This window comes from Euleptes europaea, chromosome 8 (assembly GCF_029931775.1).
Source record: "Euleptes europaea isolate rEulEur1 chromosome 8, rEulEur1.hap1, whole genome shotgun sequence".
Taxonomy (NCBI): Eukaryota; Metazoa; Chordata; class Lepidosauria; order Squamata; family Sphaerodactylidae; genus Euleptes; species Euleptes europaea.
The window spans coordinates 16,743,065-16,758,976 of NC_079319.1; the positions used below are offsets into that span (position 1 = coordinate 16,743,065).

The 15,912-nt window shown below is 43.2% G+C and overlaps 1 protein-coding gene across 1 annotated transcript; it reads right to left on the bottom strand.

Moving 5' to 3' along the window:
* Positions 1-225: 225 nt before the first annotated feature.
* MED30 (mediator complex subunit 30) lies at positions 226-15,553 on the bottom strand. The gene is made up of 4 exons (XM_056854548.1): positions 15,354-15,553; positions 13,460-13,618; positions 12,408-12,518; positions 226-360 (listed from the first exon to the last, which is right to left on the bottom strand). Exons 1-4 carry the CDS (start codon positions 15,525-15,527, stop codon positions 265-267), a joined length of 540 nt encoding a protein of 179 aa, XP_056710526.1. The 5' UTR covers positions 15,528-15,553; the 3' UTR covers positions 226-264.
* Positions 15,554-15,912: the final 359 nt, after the last annotated feature.

Consider the following 15,912-nt stretch of genomic DNA (forward strand, 5'->3'; position numbering starts at 1 on the left):
AACAATTTCCATACCGTATGAATTTATTAGCCCGAAGTCATCAATGTCTTTTTAATCAATGTATAACAAACGGCTTACAAATATTGCATCCAACACTACTGATTTTTACACAAAGCGTGCATAGGTTTAAAAATAAATATATTAAAAAAAACATTTATAGTGTATGAAATAAAGTCAGTGGAGGGGGGAAAAGATTCTTAAAAACACTTGTCCCCACCCCCCGTAAGATAAAAATCAACTGTCATAATGAGGAAAAAAAATATTTTAGTTTCTCATTGCCAACATGGCGTTGATGTCCCAAATGAGATTCCGTAATTGATCCATAATTTGCTTCAGCTGTTGATTCTTCTGTTTCAGTTTCTGTGGAAAGAAAAAGTTTGTCAACACGGGCGCACTTGATCAGGCTCTGTGTCCTGAATTTTAATCAGAGAAACGGCCGTTTGCAGGACAGCACGGAAGTCTGTTACGCGGTGCCAAAGAAGCAGACGATTAAGGGAGGGTGGCCACAATTCAATGTCACAATGGTTTAGGACACATGGCAGGAACAGAACACAATGGGTAGCAGTGTTAGTCTATCGCTAGCAGCAGGAAAGAGGAGCACCTTAAAGACTAACAACATTTCTGACAGGGTATGAGCTTTCGTGAGCCACAGCTCACTTCTTCAGATACAGCCAGAATGTGTGGTACAGCCGTCAGAGTGCCGGTCTTGGATCTGGGAGACTCAACGGGTGACCTTGGACAAGTCACATACTCGCCACCTGAATTACCTCACGGAGTTAATGAGAGGATAAAATGGAAGAGAAGATAACCATGTAAGCTGCTCTGGGTCCCCACTGGGAAAAGAGGGAGGGTATAAATTAGTGGTTCCCAAACTTTTAGGGCCACCACCCACTTGGTTCCGCGAACTCAACTCCAGCGCTCCCTACCTATCCAACAACCCAGTTGAATGGGCCCACCTCTAGTGCCTCCCTGCTGCCCCCTTGCCTCTTAGTGCCCCCCTAGGTAATCCCCCCCAGGGGGTGGTACTGCCCACTTTGGGAACCACTGGTATAAATGGAGCAAATGAATACTTTTTCTGAAACATCTTTCACCGAGATTCCATCTCCCAATGGCAGTTGGCATATTTTCCATTGTGTAGCCTCTACAATACTGCTGTTAATTTCTTATTTGAATCAAGATTATACTTCTGTAATATACCTTGATTCCAAAGTATATCAAACATACCTTGATTCCAGAGGAAAAGACGTGCTGACGTGAATCTAACATGCTTGAGGCAAGAACAATACTCAAGAATTGGAACGATTTACTAGTGGAAGGTGGAGTCGTGGGGGAAAGAGCCCTGCCAGCTCCCCAAATGGCTTTGCCAATACATCCCAAGCTTGATTTATGGCCGAAACCAATCCCCTTGAGTGAAAATGCCTCCCCATGTTGAATTCTATTAACTTTCGGGAGGTCCACAAATAAATCTTGGGATAAAAGCAGAAAGGCTCATATATTCAGGCTCCAGTCACCGACGCCTTCAATGATAGCACAAACAACTAATACCTGTGTTTGCTCATTAATACCTGCATTTATCGTCTGCGGACTCAAGAGTTTATTACAGAAGCTTAAACAACATAGCAATGTGTTAAAGCAACCACACCAAAAAACTAACCACAAACAGCCAAGCGGGGATTACGAGGAGGCTTTCTTGTTATGAGGTTGATAGTAAACAGAAACAGGACAATCCTGCTGCCAGAGATTACAGGAATAAGAGGTATCAATGATCTGTCGCCACAGAGCCTTGTTTTTACACGACCGAGAAATGATATAGAGGAGCTTTTGGGCACTGCCAAGACCAGGAATTACCGCTTCGCCTCTGCTACCACCGTGATTTGAGTGCACAGGAAGGACTGAAGCGATTGCCGTTTTCTCTCTCATGGCGTGATGTCGCTCAGGTCTTTCGGGATAACAAAATTAATCCTTGTGTCCCCCCCCCGGCTGTTTTATATTCAGCCCCCAAATTAATAATGTTCGATTCGGTTTGGCTTGTGCAGCGCCTTCGCCTCCTAGGTTGGCAAGCTCAATTTGGATTTGTGGTCGAAGGTAGGAGCCTGGCCAATTCAGGCACATTTGACACGATAAATGTACTTCCTGGAGAGCCACTCTTCAGATTTTTAGTGCTACACACTGCATAACTTTTTCCTCTGAACTGCCCCTATGGGATTTTCTTGGGGCTCTGAAAACAATTTCGACGGCGTGCTGTGACTTTTAATCCTCCTGGCTTCCAGCGCTCTTTATTTTGTTTTGTTTCCTCCCCCCACCCTGCCCCGCAACACTTGACATAGTTCACAATGTGGAGAAAAAACTTCTGCGATGTATTCCACTGTTGCAGCCGAGATGCTGGCAATTCTACATGGGATGTATTGAAAGCACGTTCTATTGTATAGTAAACCCAAAATACTAATTAAAACAAACAGACAAACCTAAAAACCTTGGGATACAAGGTGACTCAGAGAATAACCGGGTCACAGTTGCTTTGCCACACCATGTACACATATAAAAGACCCCCAAAATAAAAGGCCTTTGTGCACTCTCACACTCAAAACATCAGTGGGATGACATGGTGGACGGCTCTGGAACTCTCTCTCCAAGGAGATTCGTCTGTCCCCTTCTGTTGCTGTCTTCCACCAACGGGATAAGACTTTCTTAGTTTTGTTTGGTATTCCCTCTATGATCCCTCCTTCCTAACCAATGTTTCATGTTTTGTATGTATTTTAACTGTTTTTCCAGGTATTTTAACTCTGTTTTTAATGCTTTTTAAAGTTGTGGAATGAGGTATGTTTGGGGTATGTGTGTGTTCAGTGCCGTCAAGTCGCTTCCGACTCATGGCGACCCTATGAATCAATGTCTTCCAAAATGTCCTATCTTTGACAGCCTTGCTCAGATCTTACAAATTGAGGGTCATGGCTTCCTTTATTATGCTTGGGAGAGGGGTTACTTTAACGGTTTTATAATGCAATTTTTATCATGTGGGTTTTAAATGGCCAGCCGCATCGGTGGCCCTTGTAAGGGCAGGAAGGCGGGATATAAATTTTGTACAAAAAAAAAAATCTGTTAGTCTTAAGGTTAGTCTTAAGGTGCCGCTGGACTTGTGTTTGATTTTGCCGCAACAGATTAACGGGGCTGCCCTGTTGGAATTATCCATTTTAGAGCACACAATTACCACGCAGAAGGCATCAGGCTCAATCCCTGGTATCTTCAGTTAAACAGATGACAGGAACGGAAAAAGTTTCCCCCTGGCACCACTGAAAACCACCACCTAGCAGAGCAGCCAATACTGAGTTACAGTCCCATGGCCCAACTCAATGCTGCCTCTCTCCCGGTCACTTCCTTTTGACAGCATGCAGGATATCCTCTCATTCTGAGTCAGTACTGTGATCCCAAAAATCATGTATCCCCAAAATCTCTAACAGAGACTCGATGGACACACATCTGTGATAACCCTGTGGCACACTGACTGTGAAACGTGACATCAGGAACTGCTCAGATCATACCCCGTTGACACGCCCTCAGATCCCAAACAGAAAAGAGCAGAGAAAGGCTGGCAAGAGGGAAATCCTTGCAGATACAGGCCACGGGCTAGTAAAGCGTCACTTCCTTTGCAAAGGTGATCAATTAGCTTGCAGGGGTGTTAAGTGCTGTCATAACTGTAAGCCCTTGGTGGGCAACTCCAGCATCAGGTAAACTGCGGAAGAACTGTGCCCTTTATGAACATCATAAGATAAGGACAGACTGCTGGATAAGACCAGTGGTCCACCTAGTCCAGCATCCCGTTTTTACATAGCAGCCAACCAGTTGCCCTGGAGAGCGAAACAAACGGCGTAGAGGCCGAGGCCCTCCCCGACGTTGCTTCCTAGAACTCTTTATTCAGAAGTAGTTAGGCTAAGAGAGTTTGACTGACCCAAGGTCACTCAACAAGCTTCCATGATAAGAGTGAGGATTCAAACCTGGGTCTCCCTGATCTTAGTCCAACACTATAACCACTATACCATACTGGCTCTCTAAGTGGCACCTCCTATGAACATAAGAAAAGCCATGCTGGATCAGACCAAGGCCCATCAAGTCCAGGAGTCTGTTCACACAGTGGCCAACTAGGTGCCTTTAGGAAGCCCACAAACAAGATGACTACAGCAGCATTTTCCTGCCTGGGTTTCACAGCACCTAATATAATAGGAATGCTCCTCGGAGAGTGTAGAGAATAGGTATGCATCAAGACCAGTATTCCTTTTGACTAGTAGCCATGGATAGCCCTCTCCTCCTTGAACATGCCCACTCCCGTCTTAAAGCCTTCCAAGTTGGTGGCCATCACTACATCCTGGGGCAGGGAGTTCAATGGATGAGCTACTTAAGTTGGAGGAAGACTCCTTGGGCTGGAACCATCCCGCTATAAATAAATAAAATGTTAAGAACAACCTAGTTAGCAACTGTATTCACAGAAGAGATTATCTCCAATAACAGGGCTTTAAAGAGTATCAATACTAAATGTGACACAGATTTCTATGGGTGCACTTAAATGTTACAAACAAATTCTGGTTTCTCCTGATGGGAGTGAGCCTAGTTTATTTGTGGGCTTATATACTCTCCTCTCCCAAACTTCCCCTTGCGCATGAAACCAGCACTGCAGACTTCCCAGTTAGAATTAACTGCAATTTATTGCATTAGACTGAAGATTTTTCTTTTACTTCAACCTTGGCTTTGAGCTCAAGGGGAGGAGGAAGAGGAAGGAAGGGCGCGCACATAGCCAAGAATAAACCAGGCACGTTCTTGTCACGAACAAACTGCAGCTTGTTTGTGACATCCTAATGCAATGCCTCTGTTCCTCTCCCATCTCCATAAACCCCCTGAGGGTTTGCATATTAGCTAGTGGAAGGCAAGCAGCATAATATAGCAAAGCCATCTTGAGTACATGTTCAGAGAGTCGAGATATAAATATTGTAATCAAATAAATAAAAAAAATAAGAGGGAAGTTGGCATTTGGAGAGTTTGCTTCCACGTGCCTAATTAAACGGGAGAAAGCTTCCTGAGCATGGCGGCGGCAAGCTGTAGCCCCCTTTGCTAATTTAAAAAAAAGAAAGCTTCTTTTGGCAGAAGAAACTGACACATTTTAATTATTCAGATGATGACAGCAACATCTCAGTAGGCCTTCCAGATTTATTTTCAGATTATAAATGGAAAGCGGGTGGGGGGGGGGAGATTTGCTTCTAACTGCTAGCACTGTAAAACAGCCCGGCTCTCTGGGAAAAGGAAAAAAAAACCACACAGCGATATTTCTGTCCCACATCAGCACCAGAACAGCGCCGTTGATAGTGAATGAGCTGATAAAGATTTATAGCACTTTCAGATGCGACTGAACCAGACTTGGATTAAAGAATAAGGCGTACATATACGGAGGTCTGGCATTCTGGGGGGGGGGGAATCATTTGCCTCTGCTATGCTGCCTGCTGCCTAGGCGATGTGGCTTTAAACACAAGCACTGAATTAAAAAAAGGAAACAAGCTGCTGACACGGCATCATGCTGACTGGCTTTTACGCAAAGGGCAACTATGACTCCCAGTTAAGTTACTGCAGCTCCATCGTTCAGAACCAAAACTTTGAATCGAAGAGTTCTATCAAAGTGTTGGTTCCCCTCATTGAGGGTTGCCTCACACAAGCTCATTTCCACACACCCCCATGCTTATGGCCTTATTGTATAAGAATCACATGTATGTTATTAACATGTTTGATAAGAAGAGGAAGGGTTGGCTTTTATAGGCCGACTTTCTCTACCACTTAAGAAAGAATCAAACCGGCTTACAGTCACCTTCCCTTCCCCGCAGCAGACGCCCTGTGTGGTAGGTGGGGCTGAGAGAGCTCGAAGAGAGCTGTGACTAGTCCAGGGTCACCCAGCTGGCTTCGTGTGTAGGAGTGGGGGAACCAACCTCCACCAGATCAGCGTCCGCTGCTCATGTGGAGAAGTGGAGAATCTAGTTCTCTAGATTAGAGTCCACTGCTCCAAACCGTTGCTCTTAACCACTACACCATGCTGGCTCTCTTTTGGAAGACATGACATGTACATTTGCTACACTTTGAAGCAAATGCACAGAATAGGATCCAGCCATCGTTTTCACTCGATCCTGCCTAATTCCCCCTGCTCACTCCTGCCCCTATCCCACACGGCTTTTCTCCACGCAGGTCCCACGATCCCAAGGACAGTCTTTTTGGTGGTCAAAGGGGACCCCCTCTTCCCATTTCTCACAGCAGAAAAGCTCAGCTACACGGTGGCTTCTAGTGAGCCAGGCTGGACTAAGTTACATGGTGGCTGCGACCACTGGGTTGTGAGCTGAGTTGTGTGCACAGTAAGTTTCCAACAGTTGCTGATGGGCCTGTGCCCGAGTCCCAGCCAAGAAAGACTGCAAACGAAGAGAATAATTTCATAGATAAAGCACAAGGCGTTTTTTTTTATGTCTAAGTCAAAAGAAGAAGGTATGTGTTTATTACCTTTACAGCTAGTTGTAAGAATTTTCAACTATGCCTCTCATGTATGATGGCAGTCAAGATAAATTCCAACCAAGTGAGAATCGTTGCAAGGTTTTCTTCTGTATACATTAATAAATATTTATTCATAGCCAGACTCTAGAAAATATAAGCCTGTCCTTTAAAAATTATTATTTTTTTAATCCAGAGACTAAAATACAGTCCCTAAAAAGGGCAAAGGATGGCTGGTTTGCAGTGAGGTTTCAAGGCACAAATCTCAATGAAGCCGGCAGACGCCTTGCATTAGCTCTCTGTTTGCTGGAGGAAGAAGTTCAGCTCCGTCATAAACATTTATGAAATTCCTTTTACAAGATCACACCAAGGAGGATGATAAACAAATTAGCATTCAGCTACAACAACAAGGGCAAAAACATGCCATAAAGCTATCAATAAACCCCATGAAAAACAGACAGTGAAGCATATTAACAGTTAAAGACTGCATATAACTGTGCATAAATTCATGTTATATTAAATCTTCCTATATATATGATGTTATACCATGCGGTTAGAGAAATGGGGGGGTGACAGTTGCTTTTCTTTAAAATTCACATACCGTAGTCATTCCCCCCAACCTTTTTTCTTCTCCCCCTTTTTTTCTTTTTCTTTTTTTGGAACTGCCTGCACAGAAAGGCTTTCATAACATCCTTTTCCTCACTAATTGGCAGTGACAGAAGCAGAAAATGGCAAAAACTTTTTTTCTTAAAGCGGAGCTTCATTTTTTTCCAAGTTGACTTTAATTACTTAAATAGATATAAACACAAAAAGTGAGCCCCACGGTGGCACCTTCAAAAAAACAAAACTACAGTTTTACTGCGGAATAAGCGTTTGTAAAATATAACCTATGTCATCAGAAGGAGATTGAGACTGGGAACGGCAGCCATGAAGGAGCTAGAAAAGATTCTGAAGTGTAAGGATGTGTCACTGGCCACCAAGATTAGATTAATTCATGCCATCGAATTCCCTATTACTATGTATGGGTGTGAAAGCTGGACACTGAAGAAAGCTGATAGGAAGAAAATAGATTGTGGTGTTGGAGGAGAGTGTTACGGATACCGTAGACTGCCAAAAAAACAAATAAGTGGGTTACAGATCAAATCAAGACTGAACTGACTCAAGAAGCTAAAATGACTAAACTGAGGCTATCGTATTTTGGTCACATCATGAGACGACAAGAGTCTCTGGAAAAGACAGTCATGCTAGGGAAAGTTGAGGGCAGCAGGAAAAGAGGAAGACCCAACAGGAGATGGATGGACTCAATAAAGGAAGCCACAGCCCTCAATTTGCAAGATCTGAGCTAGGTTGTCAGATAGGATATTTTGGAGGACTTTGATTCATAGGGTTGCCCTGAGTCAGAAGCGACTTGATGGCACTTAAAACACACATACATATGAGTGTATATATATATATATATATATATATATATATATATATATATATATATATATATATATGTGTGTGTGTGTGTGTGTGTGTGTGTGTGTGTGTGTGTGTGTGTGTGTGTGTGTGTGTGTGTGTGTGTATGTGTTTATTTGAATCTCGTAGCACCTGAGAGACCAACATTTTGGGGGTATAGGTTTTTGAGAGTCAAAGGGCCCTTCATCAGATTTCAGAAGCTTTGACTCTCAAAAACTTATATCCCGAAAATCTTGTTGGTCTCTGATGGGCTGCTGGACTAGAATCTAGCTCTTCTACTGCAGACCGACACGGCTACCTGCCCAAAACTTTGTTTCTGACAGTTCCATTGAAAAGTAATTTGAGGTATCCATCTGACCTTTGTTCAGAAAGGTCACAGGCTCTGGTGCTGCATGGCCTTTCTCCCCCACTATTTACACCTTCCTCCCCTCTATACCCTGTACATCTGCCAGCTAAGGATAACACTTCCATGCATCCGATGAACAGGATCTAGTCCATGAAAGCTTATGCCACGCTGCCACAATAAAACTGTTAGTCTTTAAGCTGCTATAAGCCTCCTCCTATTCTTCTGTTTCTGCTGTCACCAACTGAGAAGAATTGGTTTTCACACCCTGCTTTTCTCTGCCTTCAGGAGTCTCAAAGTGGTTTACAACCACCATCCTGTCTTCTCCCCACAACAGGCACCTTGTGAGGTCAGTGGGGCTGAGAGAGTTCTGAGAAGACTGTGACTGGCCCAAGGTCACCCAGCAGGCTTCATGTGAAGGAGTGGGGAATCAAACCTGGGTTCTCCAGATTAGAGCCCGCCACTTTTAACCACCACACCCCGCAGGCTCTCAACTGGCATTCCCATCCTAAACGGAGTTACATGGACTTTGAAGGATATAACTCCACTTAGGACGATACTGTAACTTAGCTTCTCCTTGGCCAATAGATAAGGCCTACTGAAATCAAATTTCCTATCCAGATCACAGAATGTATTTCAGGCTTTTCTATCCTATACTCCACCCACCCTCCCACTGAACGGGGCTTGGAGAACGGCCTGTCAAGAAGTTGAGACCTCTCAATTTCTTGGATTGCATGATTTTTTGGTTCAGGCCTGGGAGGCCTATGAATTTTGTGTTGTTGGGATTTTAGACCAGAAAAATAAGTTTCCTTTTGAAAACTGCTTCTCTGGAGGGAGTAAGCCCCAGCTGGTGCTAGTTAACCTTTCCCCTTTTTGGAATGCAAGGCCGTGCATTGCCATGGTAATTAAATGGTCAGCCATCATGACAATGTCCAGGTGCAGGTAGTTCTGCAGGCTTCCTCACCTGAACACATCTCTGAATGAGTCAGCAATTCTGACCAAGCAATTAATTAACAGCTAAGTGCTTGCGTTTTCTCAATTGGCCTCTATGAGCTCATGCCACTGAGAAAACGAATATAAGGACAAACCAACCCTTGAAAAAATATGCATGCTTTGGGGTACAGCAGGAGAGCTGTGCTGGCTGCATCACAACCCATTTGATTTTGGCCCTACGGGGAAACTCTGGTCAAGCTGACCTGCTTGGAGAAACCTTTGGACAACCTTTTGAAACTCTTGAATGCTGGAAGCATCTTTGGAACTTGGTAACTATAAACCTGATACAAGAAACCTTTGCCAATCTTTTTGAACCAAAAAGGTTTTTGAATGTATTAGCTAGTTATGATAGTTTATTGTTTTCTTGCTTAACACTTCATGACTTTTCTTTCCTGTAAACCAGCTTGAATCTTATAAATAAATTGTTAGCCTTTAAATGCCTTGTGTCTGTGATTTTGGGATTCCAAGCCTAAATTCTAAGTGCCTTTGTGTGAGTGTAAAAACCACCTACCAAAAACCTAAGACATTTTGGGAGTGTAATCTTTCCCTGGCAGGTCTCTACCTTGCAGGGTAAGCGTTACACTCAATTTTGGAGTGAGTTGGGAGAGGATTGCCCTTATCTTCCCCCTGGAGCTCAACCTTTTGAAAGGGCTGGTGGCAGCTACTCCTTGGACTTGGGGCGAAAGCCTGGAGTTCAAGGTTTTGTCTTTTGGAAAACTTCTGACCAAACCAAAGCAGCCTCCAACTGGTGGAGACAGGTTGGGGAACTCTTTGACACGGCCATTCCTATAGGACTGTGCTCCCACAGGCCTTCTGCCCACCTTTCCTCACCACATTCAGCAAATTTTCTTATTGCATAAATACCTCATACAGTCCTCCTTCTGCATCAGTCGTTGTAAGCCGAAGGATAATTTGCACAAATAAGACAGCTCAACCCGTCACCCTGTCAAGCAATCTGGATCCTCATAATAAATGCTCATCTGTCAGACGTATTCACTTGGATGATAATTTGCAATTGTAAACTCACACTGAAGCAGAAAATCTGATTCCATTCTTAGCATAAAGGACAAATTTCCCCCTGAAATTCTGACAAAAGGGCAAATACACATCCTTATTGCAGACTCAACTGGTGTTTCGTGTGATGTGTTTAATGTTCAAGAAAGGTGTCAGTTTTATTACCACTTTAAGCACAAAGCTTCTGTTCAGCCCTCAAGTTTCCTACAACACGATCCAACACATTTCAAACATGGCCTGTCATGTTCAGGCCAGAGCGGACAACTTGGAGAAAAAGGCAACAAGTGGTCTGCTCCTAGAGTGCCCTCAACGTCCCATCAGGGTGGCTGGGACTTGAACTGAGAACCTCTTAGCCTGCGGCTAGAACCAAACGGGCAGCCCACTCCTGAGGGAAAGGGCTGCGCTGGTGTCTGGAGGTGGTGGTGCTGCACTGCCTCCAAAGGAGGATTCAGCACCCCCCCCCCCCAAATGCAGGAAAAATCCTGCCCTTACATGTAAACCCGTGGAACCTCCCCAATTGTCAGTCATTTATTAACACAGCACATAGCCAGTCACATGCAAAAGAATAGAATCGTCGACAGTTGACTAAAATCCCATCATATTAAAAGCAGAAATTCCGAATATAAAAATATAAAATACATAAATGCAAGTATAAAAAGTATAAAATACATAAAATCCTGAGAGGACGCTACTGTATACGTAGGTGATAAGGCATGTCATCTCAGCAATTTGTGCTTAATTTTGGTCGCGGCAGCACAAAACTTAGCAGTATCTATGGTAATCCTTGGATTTTCATCCAAGAGGAGCTTCCTTGCCCTCTCTGCCTCCGAGTTATCAGAGAGCTTGTTAGTCCAGGGCCGGATAAATTTGCCACGGATCTCTTCATAGTAAGGGCAGCAGATGAGAATACGCTCCATGGTTTCTCCCTCCCCTATACCCCACCGGCATATAAATATCTTTTTTCTCTTAAAATGGGGCTTTTCGCCCCATTGAGAAAACCAGGCGCAGCCTCACTCTTCTCACTGCCAGCGTACCTGGGGCAAAAGGGGACAGGAGGCAGCCTAACGGCAGCTCCTCTCCCCAGCCTGCCTTGGGAATGCCTCCCGGGACACCAGAATGCCCCCCCGGAACGCCGGCGTGGGCCTTTACACCGGTGGGACGCCAGCAGAAGGTCCCGCCGGTGTCCCAGGGTGGCCTGGAGACCGGCGTCCAGGCCTTCCCGCCAGCGTTGGGGCCACTAATGCTGGGATAAGTAGAACAGACGCTGGCACGGGGGGCCCTAATGCCAGTGCAGCCACTTCCTGGCCTCCTAAGGGCTTTCAAACTCGAAGGTCAGGAATGCGATGTTTGTTCCCACAGCCCTGGCTTGGTGCTCACGCAGGATTTGCACCTTATTTGCAAGATATGCCTGTGGTCATCCAGTGACCTATGTAAGGAACTAACGCTTTGCCCGCAACCGTTAGGTCTTAAAACTACACATGCTCAACTGTAGTCGTATCATTATCCATCATTATCAAGAAGCTTACATGCATGCCCTTCCCACAGTAACCATGCTTCGGCTACCAGATTTTATAGAGGAACGAAAGTATTATATAGAGGAACTATAAAGTATTATAAAGTGAAAGTATTATATAGAGGAACGAAAATCTCAAGATGACATAGGTTAGGCAACAGACATAACTGGGGCTGCTGGAGCCACCTTAGCCACTCATCTAAGAACTCACCTAAGTAACACTCATCTAACACTCATCCAAGAACCCCTTCCATAATAATCAGACCACGTGGCCAGAAAATTAGAACCACTGAAATTTCTGCAGAAAAAAATAAAGCAAGGCATAAAATTAACTAGCTGGACCAAAGAAATAAGGACAAGCAACAGAACAGCTTATACTGATGAACTGACTCGAGAACTGTTCTGGATGTCTTATAAGCCACCTTAGGCTCGCTTGTTGAAAAAAGGTGATGCATAAATATTTTTTAAATAAAAATAATGTGGTATGTGAATCAAAGGCATATTTTAGGCCACCCAAGTGACCTTTCACAGCGCCGCATCAGCTACATGCAAAATGTACATTGTGTAAATCGCTACCTTGTTCACTTCCATGATTTCCCTTCTCTCTTCGCTAGCGAAGAGAAGCTGGCTGGCTGCTCCTCGGTCGTCGTGCTTGGAACCGTCTTCTTCAATGTAAGGAATGAGTTGCTGCAAATGATAACAAATCTTTTTATAGAAAGCATACTTGCAGCTTCTTGTAGAATTAGGAATTAAAAGAAAGTTTCGTGAGTCCTTTAAAAAGAGGGGGAGAGGGAGGGAGGGGGAGAGAGAGATGGCCATGATACAAATGCATAGGAACTCTAGTGTTTGAGCTGCGTGCTTAACTGTTTTCAGATGTTTTAGGGAATTTGACAGCTACTCTTTTGCAAATAGTTAATTATGCTTTAAAGATTTATGTACATTATTATGTAGGTAAAAGGTTAAGATATATGGATTTTAAAAGCATGGATCGAGTAAGGAACAAAAGAGAACAGGTTTCACTACACGTGGAACTACACATCATGTGTAATTTCACACTCTTTTGGACTGAGTTTTTATTTTTATACACTGCAGATGGCCGGAAGGAACTGTGATTTAAAGAGGAACACTGATACTGGTGGGAATGGTTTCTTAACCTTTTCCCCTTGTGCTGTTCTCTTGCTCAGAAAGCTCTAAGAGACCTGTGACTGGCCTAAGGTCACCCAGCTGGCTTCATGTGTAGGAGTGGGGAAACAATCTGGTTCACCAGATTAGCCTCAGCTGCTCATGTAGAGGAGTGGGGAATCAAACCCAGTCCACTGCTCCATACCATTACACTATGCTGGCTCTTACCATGTGTATATAAAATTCCCCCAATGGGGCCAAAAGCAGGTGTGGGTGAGCCCCTTTCCTGCTAAGGAAGGAAAAGGATTAAACAAATGCCACCGCACCACTCTTCTCCTTAAAACTGCAGCTCCAGCAGTTGTATTATATAAAACTGAACAAAAAGAGTTGATAAAAGGAGGACTGCAGAACTAAATACAACATCCACCCTAGGTCTTCGCAATAGGGAAATATAAAGAACAATCTCAAACATTTACCTCTGCAGGGGAGACTTCTCTCCCACTTACCTCTATGGGGATAGGATCAAGCCCTGCACAGTTTTCGTTGCATTTGTCGTATACTAATCTCAGTTTCCTAAAAAGTATTGAGAGTTGACGGAGGTGCTCTTGCAGCTTTCCTAACCTGTCTTGATATGTGCCCGTATGGTAAGTGACGCCATTTGGCAGCTGAAGTAAAAAAAATTTAAAAACAGAAAGGAAGGAAGGAGAGACAATAAAATCCAAGGTCATACTTCATCCATACTCCAAAATAAATTAACATTGAAAAATTAAACACTGATTATCTTTCTTTCAGCTTTAAGAATTCTTGGAGATGTGTGGCAAACACACACTTGCCTATTAATGCTAGCTGTAGAAATCATATTCAGTAGTTATTTATTTTTATGTCCTCTTCTCTGAAATAAAAAACATGCATAAGAGACAAAAACACAATAAAAAGTGGATGTTAAAGATTAAAAATAGTTGCTTCAAAAGTTACCAAGTTTTCTGAAAGGCAGGTCTACACAAAATATTTTTAGTTGCCCCCCCCCAAATAAGTTAATAGCAGTTAAGAATGGTGGGTTTCTTGTGGGGGTTTGATAAGACCAGAGCCACTCCTACTCCCTGGAGGTAGATCACGATGGGTACCTGTGTTAGTCTGTAGCAGTAGAAAAGAGCAACAATCCAGTAACCCCTTAAAGACTAACCAAGTTTCTTGCAGGTTAGGAGCTTTTGTGAGTCACAGTATCTGAATACATGAGTTGTGATTCACAAAAGCTCATACCCTGCCAGAAATGTTGTTAGTTCCTAGAGGAACTCTGGGGCACTCTGGCACTAGTAAGATTCCTATTGATTTTCATAGTACCATACTGGCAAGCTCACACCACTAAAGAATCACAGAAAGAACTCAAGAGAACTTACTACCTATCTTCTACTGAAATAGCAGATATAGGTAAGTTATCAGTCAACCTTTGAAAAATTTATGGGGCCCATCCTAAACATCCTTAACTCCATTAAAGTCAATGGGCTTAGAAGGGTACAACTCTGCTTAAGAAGGCACTGTTAGGTACTTGTTAGCTACTTGTTTGTGGTCAAAGATACAACTTTTAATTAATTGTAGCATTTACACAGAGATCAGTGAATTGGTTTTCATCTAAGATTGAAGCCTTTGTAAGATCCTTTTTCTTCTCAATTTTTTTCTCAACTATGCTCAAACAATATCATTTTGCAACTTTGACAAAATATTTCTCAACAAGCTGCGTACAGCTTGGGCAGCCATTTATTTTAAAAGTAACTGAAAAAATCTTTAAATTATGAATTTTTAGATATTCTCTGCAAATCCATTAGAAATAGGGATATTTTTTATTGGTGCATAGGAAGATGTTGAAAGGGAATCTGTTGGCAGGAGCCAAAATTATTGTGGAAAACAAAATGGAAAGTCTTACAAAACCATCAACTAAGGATTGATGAGGGGTGTTATAAGATATCATGATCATATGAGGACTGGCTGCTATTACCCAGTTCATGTAAATCAAGAAAGAGCAATGGAGGAAATGTGTATGGGAACAAAAACTGCCCTAGAGCGAAGAGAGCAAAGAACTACTATGAACTTTAGATGCCAACTAGTCTTCGTTTTAATTTTATATATGGCAACTGGGTTATTTAGCTTATTATATTTGTATTGATTTCAATAATGTTTGTATTCCTGCCTTGTATTTTTCTAAAAAATGAAGTATTTCAAAATGCTTGGCCACCAGACTAACTTAAAGAAGGCTTCTCTTCTTCCAAATGGGAAACTCTTTCTATATCAGCTTGAAGCTTGCCTCTCTTTCCTATTGTATCCGTTTTAGGGACTGATCCAAGAAACCCTACAGAAAATGAATACAGTATTAAGGGTGAAGGCATTGTTACTGCTGGTGCTCACCTGCATATTTCTCAGTAATTGGAAGATTTCCATGGTGCGAAATACAATATCCTGCACAGTCTCTTGGCCAATGCGACAGAGAGATGCGGTATTCACTTCCCGAGCAGCTTGAGACTGGGGTCCGGAAAATGGTCCAGGGGGCATTCCGGCTCCCGCTAGAGGAGGGGTGGACATTGTTGAAATCTGATGTACTTTGCAGGGTCAAGCTGTACAAAGAGAGGAAAATGAGTCTCAGAATTGTATACATGCTGGGTAGAAACAGAATGGGAATACTGTTGAAGGCTTTCACGGTCAGAGTTCATTGGTTCTTGTAGGTTATCCGGGCTGTGTGACCGTGGTCTTGGTATTTTCTTTCCTGACATTTTGCCAGCAGCTGTGGCAGGCATCTTCAGAATGGGAATGTTTAACAACAATATTCACAGCACCTAATATATTCGGCATGCTCCTCTGATCCTGGAGAGAATAGATATGCAGCATGACAGTATCCATTTTTACAAGTAGCCATGAATACCCCTCTCCTCCATGAACGCTGTAATAACTTCACCAGGTCTAGGGGACA

Bases quoted from the DNA above. Each gene is read 5' to 3' on its own strand.
- MED30 (XM_056854548.1), bottom strand. From the start codon at position 15,527: ATGTCCACCCCTCCTCTAGCGGGAGCCGGAATGCCCCCTGGACCATTT. The intron at 13,619-15,353 runs GTGAGCACCAGC...TTTTTACTTCAG, and splicing joins AATTACTGAGAAATATGCAG to CTGCCAAATGGCGTCACTTA. The intron at 361-12,407 runs GTAGCGATTTAC...TTCTTTCCACAG, and splicing joins AAATCATGGAAGTGAACAAG to AAACTGAAACAGAAGAATCA.